The sequence below is a fragment of the Trachypithecus francoisi genome, unplaced genomic scaffold (assembly GCF_009764315.1).
Source record: "Trachypithecus francoisi isolate TF-2019V2 unplaced genomic scaffold, Tfra_2.0 Lachesis_group3, whole genome shotgun sequence".
NCBI classification, from domain to species: Eukaryota; Metazoa; Chordata; class Mammalia; order Primates; family Cercopithecidae; genus Trachypithecus; species Trachypithecus francoisi.
Genome location: NW_022681468.1, coordinates 117,306,375 through 117,328,043, shown reverse-complemented (window position 1 = coordinate 117,328,043; position 21,669 = coordinate 117,306,375). Strand labels below are relative to the sequence as shown.

General features: G+C 36.5%; 1 protein-coding gene across 14 annotated transcripts in view; it reads right to left on the bottom strand.

The window, feature by feature from the left end:
* MYO9A (myosin IXA) overlaps nt 1-21,669 on the bottom strand; it is a 321,205-nt gene that overhangs the window by 89,992 nt on the left and 209,544 nt on the right. For 12 of the 14 annotated variants that reach the window (XM_033189506.1, XM_033189505.1, XM_033189513.1 and 9 more), the window contains 7 exons: nt 20,542-20,664; nt 10,364-10,444; nt 9,371-9,481; nt 8,389-8,511; nt 6,642-6,791; nt 4,813-5,132; nt 2,573-4,144 (listed from right to left, as the gene is read on the bottom strand). In XM_033189506.1, coding sequence (XP_033045397.1) covers nt 2,573-4,144; nt 4,813-5,132; nt 6,642-6,791; nt 8,389-8,511; nt 9,371-9,481; nt 10,364-10,444; nt 20,542-20,664 — 2,480 coding nt within the window. The remainder of the gene's footprint in view (nt 1-2,572; nt 4,145-4,812; nt 5,133-6,641; nt 6,792-8,388; nt 8,512-9,370; nt 9,482-10,363; nt 10,445-20,541; nt 20,665-21,669) is intronic. The other 2 variants (XM_033189518.1, XM_033189519.1) reach the window with 1 other exon arrangement.

Here is a 21,669-nt window from a genome sequence, read left to right as displayed (position 1 = left end):
CTCCTTGAGAATCATATCTTACTTGCAAGCACATACTTGCAAGCACAGTGTTGGCTAAAATTAGACACTAACTTATGATACTAGTTGGTAGATTAATTGTTCTTCCATTCAAAATCTTTCATTTACTTTTTAGAAAAGAAAGTCTAGGACACATAAGAAATTATCTTGCCCTTTGCCTCTATGCAATAAGCCCAAAACAAATACAAATAGATGCAATCGTTGCTAGCTAAAGTCTTCATAGAGATCTCCCCTTTTGTATGTAATGTATGTAAGCCGAGCAATCCTAGCTTGTCCTAAAGGATTCTCTTCTGGCTATCAAAATCTCTCTTGCCACAGTTGAGCCTATTGGACCTTCATTTATCCTCCAAAGAGAAACAACGATTAATAGAATCTTGATAGTACTTGACCACTGCAATTAACCTTTTAACTCACAGCAATTTTTAGACTTCACCATGATTTTTTTTGTCCTCTCTCCTTAAACAGTTAAAAACTACTGTGTACTCATCATGATCCACTACAGTACAAAAGGGACACTAACCTAGTATTACTTTCTAATCATAAAACCCAATGCCGATCCTTAATGATAAAATGCAAGTTCTAGTCCCAGCTATTTCTCTAAATATATGATCCTGAATAAGTCATTTCACCTCTATGGGCCCCAGTGGCCTTATCTATAACATGTGGGAACTAGACTACATAATTCAGAAGCACCAACATTTATGATTCTACAAAATGTTCATGTTTCTAGTATTACTTATACAACAGGATGAGATTTAAAGTATGAATTTTACCTGTAGAGTTTAATATAATCTAATATGCAATAATTTTAAAGATAAGTAGACCATTAATAAAGCAATAAAGGAAATCAGTTCAAATAGACCTACAACTATATATCTTGGAAAAATAAGTAATTCACAAGGATGATTAATATTTTTTGGAATCTACAATTAAGTTTTCTACAAAACAAATTCATGGATCCCAACAGCTACTTTATAAGTGTATACACCTATAATACAAACACACACATAAATGTCATAATTAACAGACATTAAAGAAGAATATTAAAGAGCTCACTTACAGATATGCATGGAATAGCATGTATCACTAAACTTAGAATGAGAGGGAATATGTTTTTAACACTCTCTTATGGGTGCATATGCTACACAGAGCCTTTGAACTTCTGGGAAATCTGTAGGTTAATGGGTGGGAATAATACTTAAAGCGGTCACTAAGCTCAACTGCACTTTATAATACTATAGAAACTCTTGGTGGAAAAATAAATTACTGATCATCTCTTGCCCACATTTACAAAGGATTTCTCTAAAATCCATATGAAATTTTAAAGGGTGGAATATTTAAATGTTCGGGTTATACATAAAAGGAGAGAAAAGGTTATTTTAATTGTTAATGTAAAATTTATTTTTTTAGCCCAAAGATACAGCCCTCCTTTCATTTCAATGATGATGTTCTCCCACAAGAACCAAAAGAATCTACCAAATACAAAGACAATACAAGTATCTTCAATTTTGTTAAATTTGTTTTTATGTACCACTTAAAAATGCTTTTCTCATGACTACCACTAGTTTAAAAAAGTATAAAGAAATTCTACTTAGGGCTGGGCATGGTGGCTCACACCTGTAATCCTAGCAGTTTGGGGGGCAGAGGCGGGTGGATAACCTGAGGTCAGGAGTTTGAAACCAGCCTGACCAATATGGTGAAACCCTGTCTCTACTAAAAATACAAAAATTAGCCAGGCATGGTGGCGTGCACCTATAGTCCCAGCTACTCAGGAGGCTGAGACAGAAGAACTGCTTGAACCCAGGAGGCAGAGGTTGCAGCTGGCTGAGATCAGACCACTGCACTCCAGCCTGGGTGACAGAGTGAGACTCCATCTATTAAAAAAAAAAAAAAAGAAATTCTATTTATATGAGGTATAAAAAGTAAACTCTTGGAAACAGAAAGTAGAATGATGGTTGCCAGAAGGAAAGCAGAGTTGTTCTTTCCAACTGGGTACAGAGTTTTATTTTACAAGAAGAAAAAGTTCTAGAGATCTTTTGCAAAACAAACAGTTAACACTACTGTACTGTATTATTTAAAAATGGTTAAGATGGGAAATTTTATGTTATGTGTTTATCACAGACAAAGAAGTAAAATGAACGTAATGATGATCATAAATAGGCCAACAGCCGTAACAAAACAAATTAACTTCTTTAAAGCCTGAAATGAACAACCTTGGACTACTAAACCTCACAGCTGTAAAGCAACCAGTATTCGGTGAATGCCTACTATGTTTACAGGCACTGTACTGCCCTTCACAAATGCTTCTCACTTAATGGGGAGGAACCCAGTATTTACTCTGCTATTCATGATTAGTCAAGGATTCCTAGGGTATAACTACAACCAACTTCAGGTGATGGTAGAGTCAACAATTAGGGAATATTTTTACAAAGAGTAAATGGCCAAGTTGAGCAGCCACTTTACGCAAATAGTTGGAGCAGGACAAGGCATCTTAATAAAAATACTTCAAGAAGTTTCCCATTTATACATAAACATAAATAAACATTTCACTTACAGGGGAATATTCATATTGTCCTTTGGAGTGAAGAAAATGGGCCTAGTATTTCCCTCTCTGGAAAGGTCATCAGAATTGTGGCTATAAGACTGAGTTGGCCTAAAGTGTTCTCCTTTTGAAATGCGATTATTAGAGAGTTTACAGGCTACATTCAGCTGGGCACCCATTCTGTCTGTCTTGGATAATTCCTTAACAGTACTAGATTGGCATGGACTTCCTTTTCTTTCAAAGAACACGGTGACAGGTCTATCCTTTGGGGGTAAGTGAGCAGAGGAGCCGTCTTTTTGGGCAAGAGCTGCATCTTTTACTGATAGGGACCCCATTATGTTAAGTTCTCCCTTATTTGAGGTATTTAAGCTGAGGAGAGAGGATGGCCTCTCTACTCCCTGCTTTGACTGATAGGAAGATGGTGCCACCAAACACTCTCCAATTCTTGGCTTTTCAGTTGTCTTGAACGCTTTGCGCTCCTTCTCTAAAATATCTGTTTGCTGGCGAATCTGTTCCATCATCTCTTTTTCATTCTGTTGTTGCAATTGCTTTTGCCTTTCTTCCTTCTCAGTGTTTAGCTTTTCTAACTTCTTAAGCATAGGATTAGAAGACTCTGTATTCAAAGAAGGAACAATTTGATCTTCTCCTGAGCAGTGATACCTTCTAGTTTCCCTGTTGACATCCAAAGTAAGAGCTTCCCCTGGTGTGTCTTCATTTTCCAATAGTTTGTTTCTTTGGATACTTGTGTCTAGTTGGGAATTTGTTTTCAGTGGGTCTTGTTGGGGGATATAAAAAAAAGTAGGCAGACTATTTGAAATGAAGGAGTCTTTCAGCTGTGGTTTACAGGTAATAGACTCAGAACTGCAGACCACTTTTTCCTTCATAGTTCCATCCTTCAAATGCTCTGCATAGCTAGTCTCATTTGAGGCACTGAGGGCATTGTCCCGTGAATCAAATTTTGGACCGCTGGATATCTTAGGTGATGGAAACAGCAAGTCTCCTTCATCTGAAATTACAGACTCTAGTTTGCTCTTTTGGCTTTCCTCAGAGCTCAGAAGTTCCAAGCTTCCTTGAGAGCTCTCACTATCAGGTGTACCCTGTGGAGAATGAAGGCCTTCAGGCACCAATTCTGTAGACCATCTACGATCCTCTGAAGGAGAAACACCACCAAGAGAACGAACTTTCAGCAATTCTAAGCTAAATATAGCTTGCTCTAGTTCTCTCATTCTCCTACTTTCTCTTTTAGCCCGGCCTACTTTTTTCTGATGGAGATCCTCCAAGGATCTGGGTCTCTCTCTTACAAGCACATCTTCCTGCAAGTCCACACCACTCTGGCTTTGGGCTCTCTCCTGCTGCTTGTTTGGTGACTCCTTCAAGCAGTCCACCGAACTTTCATGGCTAATTTGATTACTCTCTATTACAGATTTACATTCCTCTATGGCTTTTATTCTGTTGTCAAAAGAACAATCCTCCCATTCTGAAGGGTCTGAACCCTGAATTTCCAGAGATCCATATCCTTTAATATTCACCAATCCAAGTTCTGGTTTTGTTTCTCTTAGTCTTTGTTCTTTTAAAGCCTTAAATCTATATAAAAACAGACAAAATGGGTTACAGAAATATCTTAGTTACCACTGAAGAGAACATATTTCCTGAGAATTTAAGAAAAAATGCAGAGTTGTAAAATCTTTTTACAATACCTAAGTACTTCTTAAATTAACTTGAATGCACATTTTACAATTTTCCTATTTCCATGAGTCAGATGATATTTCATTAAGTGTATTACTTCTACCTGGGCATTTCAGTCAAAATGCAAACTAATTCAGAAGTAAAGTTCTCATTCTAATATTAGCTTTATTTTAAAGTAAACCTCAAACTAAAGTGAAATTTTAATTTAAGTGTGAAATTAAAGTGAAATTTTAATTTAAGTGTGAAATTACAGTTTCTGAAAGTAAAAACAGTTGAATATTGCCAATTTTGTAAGATTCGGCCTAATGTAAAAGTTAATTCTTAGCAGTTATGATCACAGACCATGTAGATTTTTGATCCAGTTTAATTCAATAAAACCTTATTTAACTTCCATTATAGACAATACAATGTGGGTTAAAATCAGTAAAAGCATCACAGTATAGTGGAAAAGAAATTGTATACAACCAATTCTAATACAAATTAGACAAGTGTTAACGCAGAGGTATAAACAAAGTACTTGGGAAGAAAGAAAAAAAGCAAGTATTATAGTATAGTATAGAGATTACCTTTGTCTTGCTCTGAATCCTCTACATGTTGATTGCAAAAGGATAATTTTTTTCCTTTGTTCTTGGTACCTTTTACTTTCCCTGTAGGCTTTCCACCTTGCTTGTATGCAAATAGCAGCCATGTGCCTGCGCCTATAGTGATCTCTCCATTTCTGCTGGATAACGATGGCTGCAGCCCGTAGCTCCAAGTACCGCTGCCTCTCTAAGTGAGCACGCCAGGAAGCTTGGAGAAGAGCAGCTGCGCTAGCCATAACAAAAGCATCCTTCTGCACAGCTGCATCTCTGACTTGCTTCTGATTTAGGTAATTCCTCCAGAATCTCTGTGGGGAAGACAAAATAACAGAAACTGGTTGTCATATCTTACGCTGCATTTTCACAGGAAAAAAAGAGAATAAATTTCTTATGTCATAATTACAGGTTAAGTGCCTATGTAGCTAAATTCTTGGTGATTAAAAATAAGTTTTCTGGCCAGACGCAGTGGCTCACGTCTGTAATCCCAGCACTTTTGGAGGCTAAGGCAGGCAGATCATGAGGTCAGGAGATCGAAACCATCCTGGCTAACAGTGAAACTAAAATACATCTCTACTAAAAATACCATCTCTACTAAAAATACAAAAAAAAAAAAAATTAGCCGGGCGTGGTGGTGGGCGCCTGTAGTCCCAGCTACTGAAGAGGCTGAGGCAGGAGAATGGCATGAACCTGGGAGGTGGAGCTTGTAGTGAGCCGAGTTCACGCCACTCCACTCCAGCCTGGGCGACAAGTCTCTGTCTCAAAAAAATAGAAAATAAAAAAATTAGTTTTCTACAAAAGCAGAAAGTGCAACTGAAAAAGATAAATAGAAAAAAGTTTTCTCTTCCAGGTATGTTTGGCTAAAACAGATATTTTAAATACTATAACCTTGATGGAGTTAATTACAGAACTTAATTTAAAATTTTGGGATGATTTCATGTCCTTCAAATTATTAATAATTTTAACATATTATATTCTTTTGTTACAATTTGCCCAAATAACACTAATGGGTTTAAGGTAATCCTGACACACATTCCAAAGATGAAGATACTAAAGATTTTCTTGCACAAATGGAAAAGATATTATGGAAATGATATAAATCAATGAGGGCATTAATAAAACAAATAAATGTAAAATAAGGTACCTATCATCCAAAATGAGTGTCTAAAACCAACAGTATATATAAACTCTCAAACATCACTCCAAAAACCATTAAATAAAAATAACTATGTCAACAAATATTAGGTAACTCCTTAGCCCCTACTCAGACCTCACAAGACATTGTAACTACAAATTCAATTTAATTTAAATTCAATGGAATCAATATTTATTAATAGTCTATTATATGCCAGATAATCTGTTGGGTGTTACGAGCACTTCAAAAGTGGGTATAACATATTCTCATTTCTGAAGTTTACATTATTATTGAAAATGTTAGGCCGGGCGCGGTGGCTCAAGCCTGTAATCCCAGCACTTTGGGAGGACGAGACGGGTGGATCACGAGGTCAGGAGATCGAGACCATCCTGGCTAACACGGTGAAACCCCGTCTCTACTAAAAAATACAAAAAACTAGCCGGGCGAGGTGGCGGGCGCCTGTAGTCCCAGCTACTCGGGAGGCTGAGCCAGGACAATGGCCTAAACCCGGGAGGCAGAGCTTGCAGTGAGCTGAGATCCGGCCACTGCACTCCAGCCTGGGCAATAGAGCGAGACTCCGTTTCAAAAAAAAAAAAGAAAATGTTTTACAGTAAAAAGGTTCTGGTTACTAAACAAAGGCCAAATAAATTAGTCAATCTCATGCAAAGAATCCTTTGCTTCTCACCTGGATAACAACAGATGCTTGTCTCAGATGGAGGAAATGCTGCCTACACAGCAAGACCCTGAACCATCGCTGCAACAATATGATTCTGCGGAGCACTTCTTGGTGAAGCAGATCTTGTAAGTGCTGTCGTTCCTGCTCCTTTAGAAAGACCTACCAAAAGGAAGGCAAGGAATGCAGCGTAAGAAGAAATGAGAAATTTATTTCATGAATCATCCTTTCTGTGACAAGCTTTTAGAGAAGAAAAAACACAGTGGCAGGCATGTAAATGAAGTACTGATAAATATTCCTACAGATTTATCCAAAGTAGTCATTCTCAAATTGAAATGGAGACAGTAGAATAAGGAAGGTAAGCTGGGTGTGGTGCTACATGCCTATACTCCTAGCTACTCAGAAGGCTGAAACAGGAAGGTTGCTTAAGCCCAGGAGTTCAAGTTCTATGGCAAAATAGAGACATCTGGTCTCAAAAAAAAAAAAAAAAAAAAAAAAGACAGAAAAAAAGGAAGGTAAGCAAGGGAGGAAGGGAGAGAGAAATGACAAGGTCAGCAAGAGTATCAAAATTCCAGCACCAGAGATTATGCTATATTACTCCATTGGGGAAACCACTGCTATAAGTAAATGTATTACTGGTAATAAATCATATTTTTCAAGGGTGTTGGGGTGGGGAAAAAAGTTGAAAACCACAGATCTTGAAGCTTGAATCATATAATGAATAAACCAATGATAACAGTCTTTTTGAAATCCAGAGTGCATTAAGCTTCTCACTGTCCAAAGTTATTAATAAGTTTATTTTATTTACTCCTTCATTCCACTAATGTTTAGGGTTTGGGAGGCTGCAAAGGTGAAGGAGACATATCCCTTTAGAAACAGGAATTATACCTCTCATTTGAGATCAGGTAGATATTATATACCCAAAGAGGAAGATGGTAAACTAATAAGGGCCAGAGACAAAACATCCCACCTGAGTAACACAAAGAGTTGAAAATAATAATAAAGGCATGCACAGGAGACAGTGGGACAATTAATCTCCATAAAAAAAGATATTAAGTAATGTGAAGCCACAATATGAAGGTTCTCAAAAAAGAGAAAGATGTTTGTATTTAATAAGGAGGTTATGAGGGGGTTATTATCAAGCAGGAGGCAGACATAAAGAACTAAGTATATTAAGATAATAATTTTAATATTATGAGTAGAATAAATTAAATGGAATGACAAATACACTAGAATCAGATAAGTAACTGTATAAGCAATGTAGATGAGAAGAGATAAGGAATAAAAATAAAATGGAAGCAGTAGTAATGGAGAAACAGAAGGTGATGTGAGAATCTCTTTGTAAAAGGAAAAAATATCCCTAAAACTTTGTGAAAGGATTAAAGTGAATGGTATGCTAAAGACAATTATGGTTTCTAGACTGAGAAACTGGAAAAGGGGTGACAGAGAAAGAAAGTATTTGATAAATTTAAGACCAGATGAATCTTAAATTCATCTTGGGCAAGCTGACTTAGAGATTACAGTAGAACATCTATGGAGAGATGATTTTTAGGCAGTTAAAATTATAGTCAGAACTAGAGCACTGGCCAGAGCTCTGTGATTAATATTGACTATATAATTAAATAAAAACCTGGGTCTAACCAATTGTCTTCTGATATCTGATTCACTATCTTTTTAATAAACAATCTCATAGGTAAAAATTATTATTTTTTAAATAAATGCACTCAATTTTGACAAGAGCTATACAGATTATATTTACCATGGTTTTTCCAACTTGATAATTATCTGGATTAAGATTTATTTTCCTGAAGAAATCCTGAATGTTAAATTTGGATGGAATAATATTTCGGGGAAGAAGTACATGGAAGTGGCTCACAAAATCCTGAAAAATAATTTAAAAAATTGTAAAATCAGAAAGTAGTGTATGTAAACAAGACCTTAAACTAATTATCATTTTATTAATCTTTTCCTCTTTCTTTTAAACAGGGTGAAACCAAGAAGTGCATGTTAATTTAAGATACAATAAAAGGTTAATTAGAAAAACATAGGAGGCGGAGAAAGATATTGGGTTCTACATATCATATCATCAAAAGGGAATGAGAGAAAAAAAAAAAAGGGGGCAGAGGCTAATTATCCCTTTTGAGGAAGCTTTATAAAAGACCAAAGAAAAAGTTATTTAACAAGAACCTAAAATTTCTATCAGGAAAAAAAAAGCAAACGTGGCAGGATAACTGAGAATGAGGCTTTCCGTCCCAGTAACAGCAAACACTTGCTCAGTTGCTGAACAGCTTCAATACAATTTCCATACCCACAGCAGCAATTGCTGATAAGAGTAGCTGTGAGCCTTCTTGGCAGCTTACTATGAAAGAAAATAATGCTGAGAAAACTTTAGTGAAAACCAAACGGAATCTTTTCACTAGAGAGTTCTCATTGAAATATTTCAGTTACTGGAGAGGTCAGTGCAAAGAATTGTTATATCAGGAGTAAACTTAGTATTAGCAAACATTCTGATCAAATGAGAATAACCAAGTACTGGATTCTATTACAATAATCTTAATGAGATTGCTGCCATCCAATTAAAGTAAATACTGTCTATCCCTTTTCAATTCCGTATACAAAACGTGAAATGGAAAGGAAGAATTAAGAGAAATAAGTAAGCCCTAAAGAAATAATAAGCAAGATATGTGGGAATCATTTACTTGATGTGTCTAAATATGTAAATATCACTATAAAAACAGAACCTGGAAAGAATATTTGGAGCTGTATCCTGATTGGCGAATTCGAACTGTTTCCAGCATTCCAGTATATCGAAGCTGTCTAAGTACCAAGGCATCATTGAACCTCAAGGGCAGCTAAAGCAAATGGAAAAGAGATTAACCCAGAACAGTAGATCTCCAAATTATCTGTTTATAAGCATGGCTAACTGTTGAGTATCTAGAGATTGATTGGAGGTTGTCTGGTTAAGATATATAATAACTAAGCTGATAGGTAAGGCAAGCTCACCTCTCAGCTGGTAGCTTTAGAGAAGTTCTGACTGCCCAAACCTAGGGAAAACAGAGAAGCCAAGCTTCCAGACTTCTCTGGTTGTGAAGAGAGAGGACCTTAAAAGCTCAAAAAGAATGTAATCACCCCCAGAGGCCACACAGTCCAATCACTACAAAATCTGTAACAAGATAACCTACAACTGGGTGTGGTGGCTCACACCTGTAATCCCAGCACTTTGGGAGGCCAAGGTCACTTGAGGTCAGGAGTTCAAGACCAGCCTGGCCAACGTGGCAAATCCCCGTCTCTACTAAAAATACAAAAATTAGCTGGGTGTGGTGGTGCACACTGGTAGTCCCAGTTACTTGGGAGGCTGAGACAGGAGAAATGCTTGAAACCAGGAGGTGGAGATTGCAGTGAGGTGAGATCATGCCACTGCACTCCAGCCTGGGTGATAGAATGAGACTCTGTCTCAAAAAAAAAAAAAAAAAAAGAAGGAAAAGAAAACTCTTTTCTGACAGGACTTCAAGAGGTATTTGCTTCTCAAATTCTTGGTGATGCTAAATCAAATCCATATAAACACCTTACAGGCAGGTAAATACGGAAAAATGCATTGAAAGTATTTATAAAACACTATTTTCCTTATAAATATTATAGTTAGTGCTTCCCCTCCACTTATTCTGCTTAAAAGTATTTAAAGCTCAGTTTGAAGTAAGCTGAGATATGTGCTCTCATTTATAGGACCTTTTTACCTTTTCAGCATTAGAGCGGATGCATTTTACAAAATATGGTTCTGCTTGACCAAGTGTTTCCATTAGCTTGCTTAATGATGTCTGCAACAGAAAGCAATATAATTATCATACTCTCCCATTCCAAACTATTAACAAACAACGTATAAATATAATCAATATGCTGGCAAAACATTCAAAAAGTAGAGGCATACATAGCAAGAGGTTTTTGAAAAGCACATTGTGTATATTCTTATACCAGTTAAATTATGGATAATTAAGGATAAGGATGGTAGTTTGGTATTAAAGCAGATAGCCTGGAAACAGTAAATATCGCAGATGTATTTCAGAATAATCAAATGTAGAACTTTTTTTCACTTTTCTTCACATTTCATGGAACAATTTTATTCAAACTCATGTATCCTACAACTTTTAAAATGATTCAGGAGGGTATCCAGTAAGGTAGTACTCCCTTGCTTTACTTTAAATGTCTACAGAGTATGTAATGATATCCCTTTTTTTATTCCTGATAATGGTAATTTGTACATTCTCTCTTTCTTCCTGATTAGTGGCTAGAAGTTTATCAACTTTTTGATTTGCTCAGCCCAGGCTTGGTGGCTCACGCCTATAATCCCAGCACTTTGGAAGGCCGAGGCGGGCGGACCACCTGAGGTCAGGAGTTTGAGACCAGCCTGGCCAACATGGCGAAACCCTGTCTCTACTAAAAAAAATACAAAAATTAGCCAGGCATGGTGGTGCCTGGCTGAAGCATGAGAATTACTTAAACCTGGGAGGTGTGGGTTGCAGTAAGCCGAGATGGTGCCACGGCACTCCAGCCTGGGCAACAAAGTAAGACTCTCTCAAAAAAAAAAAATTCTTTTTTTCATATGCTTAAAGAACCAGCTTTTGGTGTCAGTGTTTTTTTTTTTTTTTTGGTCTATTTTTCTCTTTTTCATTTCATTGAATTCTGCTGTTATCTTTATTATTTACTTCTCTCTGCTTGCACTGGGTTTCATATATTCTTTTTATAGTCTATTAAGGTAGCAATTTAGATTACTGAATTGAGACATATCTCCTTTTTCAATAAAAGCATTTAGTGATATAAATTAACCTTGGAGCACTGCTTTAGCTGCATTGCACAAATTTTGATATTTCATTTTATTTAAAATATTTTAAAATTTTCCTTCCTCTAAAAAATGTATTATTTAGAAGTCTGTTTTATATATTCTAAATATTTGGGGATTGATATTTTTCTTTGATTTCTGGTTTAATTCTATCACAAATACAACATTTTGTATGATTTTAACTCAAATTTATTAAGGTTTTATGGCCTAGTTTACAATCTACCTTGGCAAGTATTTCATGGGCACTTAAAATGAATGTATATTCTGCAATTCTTGGCTAGGCTGTTCTATAAATTTCAGTTAGGTCAAGTAGGTTAATCATTCTATTCAAGTCTTCCATGTCCTTCCTAATTGTCTACTGACCCTATCAATTACCAAGAGGTATGCTGAAGTTTCCAAGCATTGCAGATGCAGATCTGCATCTGCATGCAGATCTGTCCATTTTTCTTTTAATTCTATCAGTTTTGGGTTCAGATATTTGGGAGCTCTGTTATTAGATGAATACACATGTAAGACTTTGTAAATTGCACCTTTTATCATTATGAAATTATCTCCCTTTATCCCTGGTAGTTTTTCTCTGTTCTGAAGTCTACTTTGTCTGACTCTACTATAGTCACTATAGCCTTCTTTTGGTTTTTGTTTGCATGGTTTATTTTTTTCATTTTTTTAACCCTTTACTATCATTGTATTTAAAGAGGTTTCTTGTAGATAACATATAGTTAGGTCTTATTTTATACAATCAGATAATGTCCATTTCTTAATTGGACTGTTTAGAGCATTTACATTGTTAATAATTAGTATGGTTGGATTTAGGGCTACCAGTTTTATTACTGGCCTTCTGTTTGTCCTCTCTCATTTGTTCCTCCCTTTCTCCTCTTACTCCCTGCCTGTTTAAAATAGACTTTTGGAGCAGTTTTAGGTTCACAGCAAAAATGAGCAGAACATACAGAGAATTCCCACATGCCCCTTTACCCTCACATGCACAATTACCCCTATAATTAACATCTTGCATTAGTGTGTTATGTGATGAACCAACACTGACACGATTATTAACTATAGTCCATAATATGGATTAGGGTTCACTCTTTATGTTACACATTCTATTTAAACAAATATACAGACATTTATTCACCACTGCAGTATCATATAGATTAATCTGACTAAAGTCCTCTATGCTCTGCCTACTCATCCTCCCTCAACTAGATCCTGGCAACTACTGATCTTTTTTACTGTCTCCATAGTTTTGCTTTTTCCAGAATGTCATATATTTGGAATCTTATGGTATGTAACCTTTCCATATTGGCTTCCTTCACTCAGTAATATGTATTTAAGGTTCCTCTAAGCCTTTTCATGGCTTGAAAGCTCTTTTCTTTTTAGTGTTGAATAATACTCCATTGTCTGAATGTACCATAGTTTGTTAATCCATTCATCTACTGAAGGACGTCTTGACTGTTTCCAAGTTTTACCAATTATGAATAAGGCTGCTATGAATATCCGTGTACAGGTTATTGTGTGGACATAAGTTTTCAGCTCATTTAGGTAAATACCAAGAAGTTGTTACTGCTGGATCATATGGTAAAAATATAGTTTTATAAGAAACTGTCAAACTGTTTTCCAAAGTGGCTGCATCATTTGGCATTCCCACCAGCAATGAATGAGTGTTCCTGTTGCTCCACATTCTCACCAGCATTTGGTGTTCTCATTGCTTTGGACTTTTGTCATTCCAATAGCTGTGCTGTGGTATCTCATTTTTGTTAATTTGCAATTCCCTAGTAACATATAATGTGGAACATCTTTTCATATGCTTATTTGCCATCTGTGTACTTCCTTTGGTGAGGTGCCCCTCCCCTCTGTTCAATATACTTAATATTCCATATTAATTTATCTACTTTTCGGCTATTTTTGTACTGCATTTTAGTAGCTGCTCTAGGGATTACAATATACAAACCTAACTTGTCACAGTCTACTTAGGAGTCGACATTTCACAAGTTCAAGTAAAACAAAGAAGTCTTAGAACTATATATAGACCTCTGTTACTGTTGTGAAATTTATTACATCAACATACAAATTTTTAAACTTTTCAGTGTTCATTTTTCTTGCAAATGCTATTGTAGTATAATATACATAGGGCTTGGCACAGTGTCACATGCCTGTAGCCACAGCTACTTGTGAAGCTGAGAACGGAGGATAGCTTAAGCCCAGAAGTTGGAGTACAGCCTGGGCAACATTTTATGAGATGCTGTCTCAAAATAATGACAATAACAATACACATAAAATATTAAAATCATAAGTGTAGATGACTTTTTACAAAAGGAAGATGTTCTTGTAACTAGAGCCCAAATTAAATACGTGTGTGTGTGTGTATACATATGTATAAAATCAGAACCTCAGAAGCCCCTTTGTGCCCCATCCCATTTAATTTAGCAAGGTCACTGTACATAAGCTATGTACTCATATTTCCACACCCCAACCAAGGGTAATTATTATTCTTACTTTTAAGATGATAAGTTAGTTTAACCTACTATTAAAGTTCGTATGAATGGAAAAATAAACCATGTACTATTTTGTATTTGTTGCATAGAATTATATTCTGTAAATTTTCAGGGCTGTATATTAGTGATCCATTATTTGGCATTACTACCATTAAACTATCCATTAAGAGATGAGTATTTTGTTGTTTCCAGTTTATTATGAAAAATTTTGCTATGAACATACTTGTCTTTTAACTGTATTTTTTTTTTTTTTTTTTGAGATGGAGTCTCACTCAGTTGCCCAGGCTGGAGTGCAGGGGCGCGATCTCGGCTCATTGCAAGCTCCGCCTCCTGGGTTCACACCATTCTCCTCCCTCCGCCTCCCGCGTAGCTGGGACTACAGGCACCCGCCACCACACCCGGCTAATTTTTTACATTTTTAGTAGAGATGGGATTTCACCGTCTAAGCCAGGATGGTCTCAATCTCCTGACCTCGTGATCCACCCTCCTCGGCCTCCCAAAGTGCTGGGATTACAGGCGTGAGCCACCACGCCCGGCCATTAACTGTTTTCCAATATGCTTGTATCAATTTACATTTCAACAGTACCATATAAGAGTTCTGAACACTCCCCAATCTTGCCAACATGTTGTATAATCAGTTTATTTCAGCCACGTTGGCGAGTATGTAATAGCATTGCTTTGTGGTATTAATTGGCATTTCCCTCATGAATCATAATATTGAACAGGTTTTACACAGGTGTATTGGTCTTCTGGATATCATCTTTTATAAATTGCCTATTTGAGACTTTTGTCCATTTGTCTATTAGGTTTTCTTCCTTTTAATAGTTCTTCATATATTACATATATGAGTCCTTTTTTAGTCTTGCTCTTTTTCTTCTTTTAATGGTGACTTTTTTGGTTTAAACAGTTTTATTGAAATAAAATCTACATACTATTAAAATATATACGTTGTAGTTCACAAATCAATGAGTTTTAGTAAATTTACACAGTTATGCCACTATCACTACAGTCCAGTTTCAGAACTCCTCTATCGCCCCCAAAAAGCTCCTTTCTGCCCATCTGCAGTCAATAACCACTTGAGTCACAGCCCCAGGGAACTACCAATCTGCTTCCTGCTACTATAAACTATCTTTTAAAAAAATATAATCTTTTTTAGATGGCTTTTTCTCTTATTATAAAACTAATATGTAGCTATTCTAGAAAACTTAATACACACATATATGTCCAGAGAATATCAGCTTGGGTTTAATTTGACTAATGACTAAATTCTTAGAGCTATTAAATTAAAAGCAGGTTAATTTCTTCAAACCAATCAGCCTTTTCAAAGGGAATTCATGCTTTTACAAAAAACAAGCTTAATGTATCCTGTATCTTCCTTATACCCACAGTTAGAAAGACTCCTAGGGAAGAGAAAAATTTAGTTTCCCCTACTTAAAGCAAAGAGTATGTTGACTGTTGATACAATGGCAGATATATTTCCTAGCAACCTGTGGATCCCTAGGCAGCTGAGCATGGAGAGGAGCAGCAGCTTTATCAGTAAGTTTTAGTAGCTATAACAAGCAACAACGTGTATGACCAATTATATTAGGAGAAAGCCACACAACTTCTTTTAAAAAACTACTAAGTAGAGACACAGTGCTATGAAGTGACCAGACTTTGACATACAGGTCCATGTATAAACACTGCACAGTTCTTTGCTTTATGATCAAGTTATATCATCCCAGTCATAACTTAAGGCTTTACCTACTTTGAAAGTTTGGTGATCAAAGGGACTGACTCATTAAAATCTAACATTAGCCTGCAGAAGACAAACTCTCAAGAGTGAATGTTTTAGAGTACAGTGAAGGTGGTAATTTACCAAAAGGCTGAAATAATACAGAAAATATACATTACAGTCTACCATATTGTTACTTATTTCTATTTATCAGTCTGAATTTTCTTTTTCCTTTTTTTATTGAGTATATTTTATGGTTCCATTTTAGTTCTGCTACTACCTTACTAACTGTTAACTCTTTTTTAAAGGATTATTCTAGGATTTGCACCTTTATCACAGTCTACCTTCAAATAATACTATACCATGTTCTGTATAGTGTAAAAGCTTAACAACAGTATATTTCCACTTAGTACCACTTTACATGTTTTGGGATACTTTTATTATACATTTCATTTCTATCCCACAATATACTATTATTTTTGTTTTCTATAGCCAATTATTTTAAAAAGAGAAAAGGATTTTTTTTTTTCTTTCTTTCTTGAGACAGAGTCTCGCTCTGTTGTCCAGGCTGGAGTGCAGTGGTGCAATCTCAGCTCACTGCAACCTCCACCTCCTGGGTTCAAGCGATTCTCCTGCCTCAGCCTCCCAAGTAGCTGGAATTACAGGCACCCGTCACCATGCCTGGCTAATGTTTGTACTTTTAGTAGAGATGGGGATTCACCATGTCGGCCAGGCTCGTCTTGAACTCCTGACCTTGGGTGATCTGTTCGCCTCAGCCTCCCAAAGTGCTGGGATTACAGGTTTCAGCCACCACGTCTGTCCAAGAAAATGTGTTTTTAAAATATTAGTCTACATTTCTATCATTCTGGCACTATTCATGTTTTGTGTAAATTCAAATTTCCATGTGGTTTTCCCATCATTTTTCTTTCATGTTTAAAATTTCTGATATTATAGATCTGCTGGTAATAAATTATCTCAGCTTTTTTGGTCTGAAAATGTCTCTACTTAACCTTTCACCACACATAGAATTCTAGGGTGACTTTTCTTCTCTTTTTGGTCTTTTAAAGATATCACTCTCTTGTCTTATGGCTTTGATAGTTTCTGATGATCTTCACTTTGTTACACAAAATGTCTCTTTTCTCCCTCTGGCTAAGTTTAAGATGCTCTCTTTTTAACTGGTTTTAGCAATTTGATATAATGTGCCTTGGTGTGTTTTTGTTTGCTCTGATTGTGGTTTACTGAGATTCTTTGATCTCTGCAGTTTTTTTTTCCCATCAAATCAGAATGTATTTTGGTCATTATTTCTTCAAATGTTTTTCTGTGCCCTCCTCCCTTTCCTCTCCTGAGATTCCAGTTACACCTATGTTAGACTGCATCATATTGCTCCATAAGTTATTGCTATTTTTGTTTTTTTACATCTTTGTTGCTTTCTCTGGGCTTTAATAAACTATGACTATGACTGCAAATTTACTACTTCTGAACTAACAGATGTTAATCCAATTTTATTTTTTATTGTCAAATATTACATATTTAATCTCTAAAAGTTTCATTTTAGTCTTTTTCATATCTTCATTTTTTTCTTTTTCATAATACAAATGGCCCTTATTGGTTCCAACAGGCAGTGAAAGAAAGGAGAGGACAGAACAACTCTACCTCCTGAGGAAGTGTCCAGAGACTCTGTCATCACCTTCCAAAATAAAGAATCTATTTTGTTCTCATCATATTCATATTTTTTGTTATATCTTTGGGCATATTTAAAAGATACATTATAGCTAATTTGACATTCTTACCTACTATTTACATCGTCTTCATCATTTTAAAGTCTGTCTCTAAATATTGATTTTTTCCCCCCTTGTTATGGGTTATTTTTTTCCTGACTCTTTCTCTGCCTTGTAATTTCTCACTGGATGTTTTACATTGTTGGATTTTGTTGTATTCCTTTAAAGAGTGACAAACATTTTTCTTAACATGCAGTTAAGTTACTTAGGATCAGTCTGATTCTTTTAAGACTTGATTTTTAGTTTTGTGAGAGCAGGGCCAGAGCAGCCTTCACATTAGGACTATGTTGGTCCCACTGCTAAAACAATGTCTTTCTGAGGATTCTACCTAATGCCTCATGTAACAAAAGGTCGTTTCACTCTGGCTGATGAGAACAGAACTACTCCTCTAATCCTGCATAAATACCAGAAATTGTTAGGTCAACAGGATTTAGGTGATTAGAATAATCATTCTTTCCCCAATCTCATGGAATTTTAACCCACATATGCAGAGATCAGTAGTCAGTCACAGAGACTCAAGGAGACCCCTCAGCAGTCTAGTTCTTTCTCTTCATACCATGTCCTTCTCCTCTTTACTCTGCCTCACAAATTCTAGTTGCCTCTACCTTTCTATCTCCATCTCTTCAGTTAGCAAGACCACTGGCATTTGTTTGGGTTTCTTCTTCCTGAGCTGTAGCAAATTATCTTTAGGTGTTAATCTGGGGCTTTCCTCATTTATTTCCCCTATTCTCACAGATTGGAACCCCGTAATGCTTACTGTCTAATATCTGAAAACACTTGATTCATAATATCTTTTGTTCAATTTCTGCTTGTTTATAGCAGAAGGGCAATTCCTGTATCAGTTAATCCTTTGTGAGTTCTATGATATCATTTTCATGAAAATAAGCATTCAAGGAAGGGCACAGAGTCAAAGATGGCTGGGTGCCATCCATTTTGACCACCTGCAATTTCCTCATCTACTACTTGGTTTCCTCATCTTTATAATAAATATAATAGTAATTATCCTAGAACAATTGGAGAAAAACTTAGACAACACCTATTAGAAAATGCATATGTGTGGCCAGGCGCGGTGGCTCAAGCCTGTAATCCCAGCACTTTGGGAGGCCGAGACGGGCGGATCACGAGGTCAGGAGATTGAGACCATCCTGGCTAACACTGTGAAACCCCGTCTCTACTAAAAAATACAAAAAGCTAGCCGGGTGAGGTGGCGGGCGCCTGTAGTCCCAGCTACTCTGGAGGCTGAGGCAGGAGAATGGCGTAAACCCGGGAGGCGGAGCTTGCAGTGAGCTGAGATCCGGCCACTGCACTCCAGCCCGGGAGATAGAGCGAGACTCTGTCTCAAAAAAAAAAAAAAAAAAGAAAGAAAGAAAATGCGTATGTGTAAATTTTTGGCAAAGGGCCTAGAAAACATACTATACATTGGTCATTATCTATGGATGGTAGATGACTTTCACTTGTTTTTGCTCATCTATATTTTCCAAATAATCAAAAATTAACTCATTACTTTTGTAATAACTTAATGGTCTATTAGAAATATTAAAGAGGACTCTTTTTCTAAACATTAAATATAATTCATGAATATAAATTAAGAATATGTAAATTTGGAAGGATTTTAAAAGACACAATAGGATTGTGATTATAACTAAGTTTTTATTGTACTAGCTATATGGTATTCTTCAAATTAAAGAATGATTTCGGTATACATGGCATCTGTAAAAGATCCAAGGTAACAAAACAAAGGACACTTAACAGCTTAATAATTCTACCTTTCATAATCGTGAGATTAATGTTCCCTTTTCAGACATTGAGCTCACCAAATTACCTTTTGATCAGAATTTGGCTTCCCACGTGGATTTGCTAATCAGGGAGAAATATGCTAATAAACTAACCATTGTATTAAGTCTGCTTACGATTCATATTTATGTTGTATATTAATAAACATATCACTCAACATGATTTTTTTTTTCTATAACCCATTTTTTTTTTTTTTTTTTTGAGACGGAGTCTCGCTCTGTCACCCAGGCTGGAGTGCAGTGGCCGGATCTCAGCTCACTGCAAGCTCCACCTCCCGGGTTTACACCATTCTTCTGCCTCAGCCTCCGGAGTAGCTGGGACTACAGGCACCCGCCACCTCGCCCGGCTAGTTTTTTGTATTTTTTAGTAGAGACGGGGTTTCACCGTGTTAGCCAGGATGGTCTCGATCTCCTGACCTCGTGATCCACCCGTCTCGGCCTCCCAAAGTGCTGGGATTACAGGCTTGAGCCACCGCGCCCGGCCATTAGTAGATAATTTATGTTCAAACATCCTAGCTGTAAAAGAAGCATTTTAAAAAGTGTTAACATATACAGATACATCTGCCACGAATAAGGAAATTTTTATTCAACAGTGAGCATTGCTTCTGTGATATAAACATGAAATAGAGTAAAATTATGCAAAGCATTGTTACCTACCAGATATTTTGCTTATTTTCATAAATATCTACCAAATGAAAAGATCTTAGAAGATAGATGATTTGAGAAGAATGGAAGAGGCAATTTAAAAAGGAATCTGAAAACAATTATTCTGGAAGAAATTTGGCTTTTAGGAATAAATATTATCCTAAATATGATAATATAAATATTATCACATTAATTCCTAAAAGCCCCCCAAAAAAGAACTGGATTTCTATGTAGACAAAAGTAAAATAAATACACAGAAAAGAACCCTTCAGCCTCATTTAGTTAACTATCAATGGTAGCAGCATGAGGTTTAAGTAGGGAAAAAAAAATACATCATTATGCTAACAGTGACATTGTCTAAGCAGCAGGGTTTAAAGGCAGATTTGTTTGTAACATCAATTTTCTGCTTTCTCCTCACACTGAAAATAACAAATATTGAGATAGCCATTATCCAGACATATGTGGATGAAAAACAAAGGCATCTGACTTTTTTTTTTTTCATCTTTGGTTCTTCTTTCCAAAATGATCAGTAATATGTGGCTTTTTAGTCACATAAATTAAAATCCCATTTGAGTACCCTGCAGATCACTTTAACCTTTCAACGACAATCTGAAAGATACGGATTCTTATTTGTTTTAAGCAAAACAGGAAATAACCTGAAACTGGGCACTGATGCTGGGAGGTTTTTTCTTCTTGTGTAAATGAAGAAGAGACTTGGTAATGCGATCTTGTAGTGTCAGTCTTGTCAGGTGCTTTAAAGAATTTACTTCTAGCAAGTGCTGAAAGAAGAGAAAAAATAAATTGCTCACATAAATTAATCTAACAATAAGTCAAAATTCTCAGCCAGTTTTCATCAGTTCCTATCTATATGATCATTTCCCATCTTAAATGACTCTGATGAATATGAAAGACTGATAGCCAACATTCATTCTATTCTCTAAAAAGAAAAGTACACTTCACAAACTCTTGCATCTAGAGTTCTGGATATGGTTTAAGTTTACCAGTAAAAGGCCCACATGTGAAACTGGGAAAGTGTAACTAAGGAAGAGGCTCTGGCTACTAGTTCTGCTTCTGCTAGCAAAAATGCACATACTTTATGTACCTTTTTTCTGTGGTTCCAGCATCCAGGCACTAGTTTTGTGAATGCTCAGAGGCAGAGTGCAGAACATTTGTGTTGTCATCACAACTATACTAAATGCAGCTTAGCCCTGGAGCAAATAGTTGTAGCAGTTTTCGCCAGATGGCTAAATTACACCACAGGCAGTGTATACCTGCAAGTAGCAGCTGCACTGACAGCTTCCTGATTTCCTAGCTTTCTAATTACATCTAGGGACATTTCTGCAAATGTTATTTTAACATGTGACTTCTAATGATTTTGTAAGTGCCTACTTAATTCTCTTTCTACTTAAAAATATCTACTGTAATTATTGTTATCTCAAACTGAATCCTGACTCACAGAGACAACTAAATACCAGGGCGACAGTCGGTGTGCCAGGGACATACACAAAAACAAAGCATAGGCTGGGCACGGTGGCTCATGCCTGCAAACCCAGCACTTTGGGAGACTGAGGTGGGCGGATCACGAGGTCAGGAGTTCGAGACCAGCCTGGCTAACACAGTGAAACCCCATCTCTACTAAAAATAGAAAAATTAGGCAGGCATGGTGGCGTGTGTCTGTAATCCCAGTTACTCGGGAGGCTGAGGCAGGAGAACTGCTTGAACCCAGGAGGCAGAGGTGGCAGCGAGCCAAGATCACACCACTGCACACCAGCCCGAGCGACAAT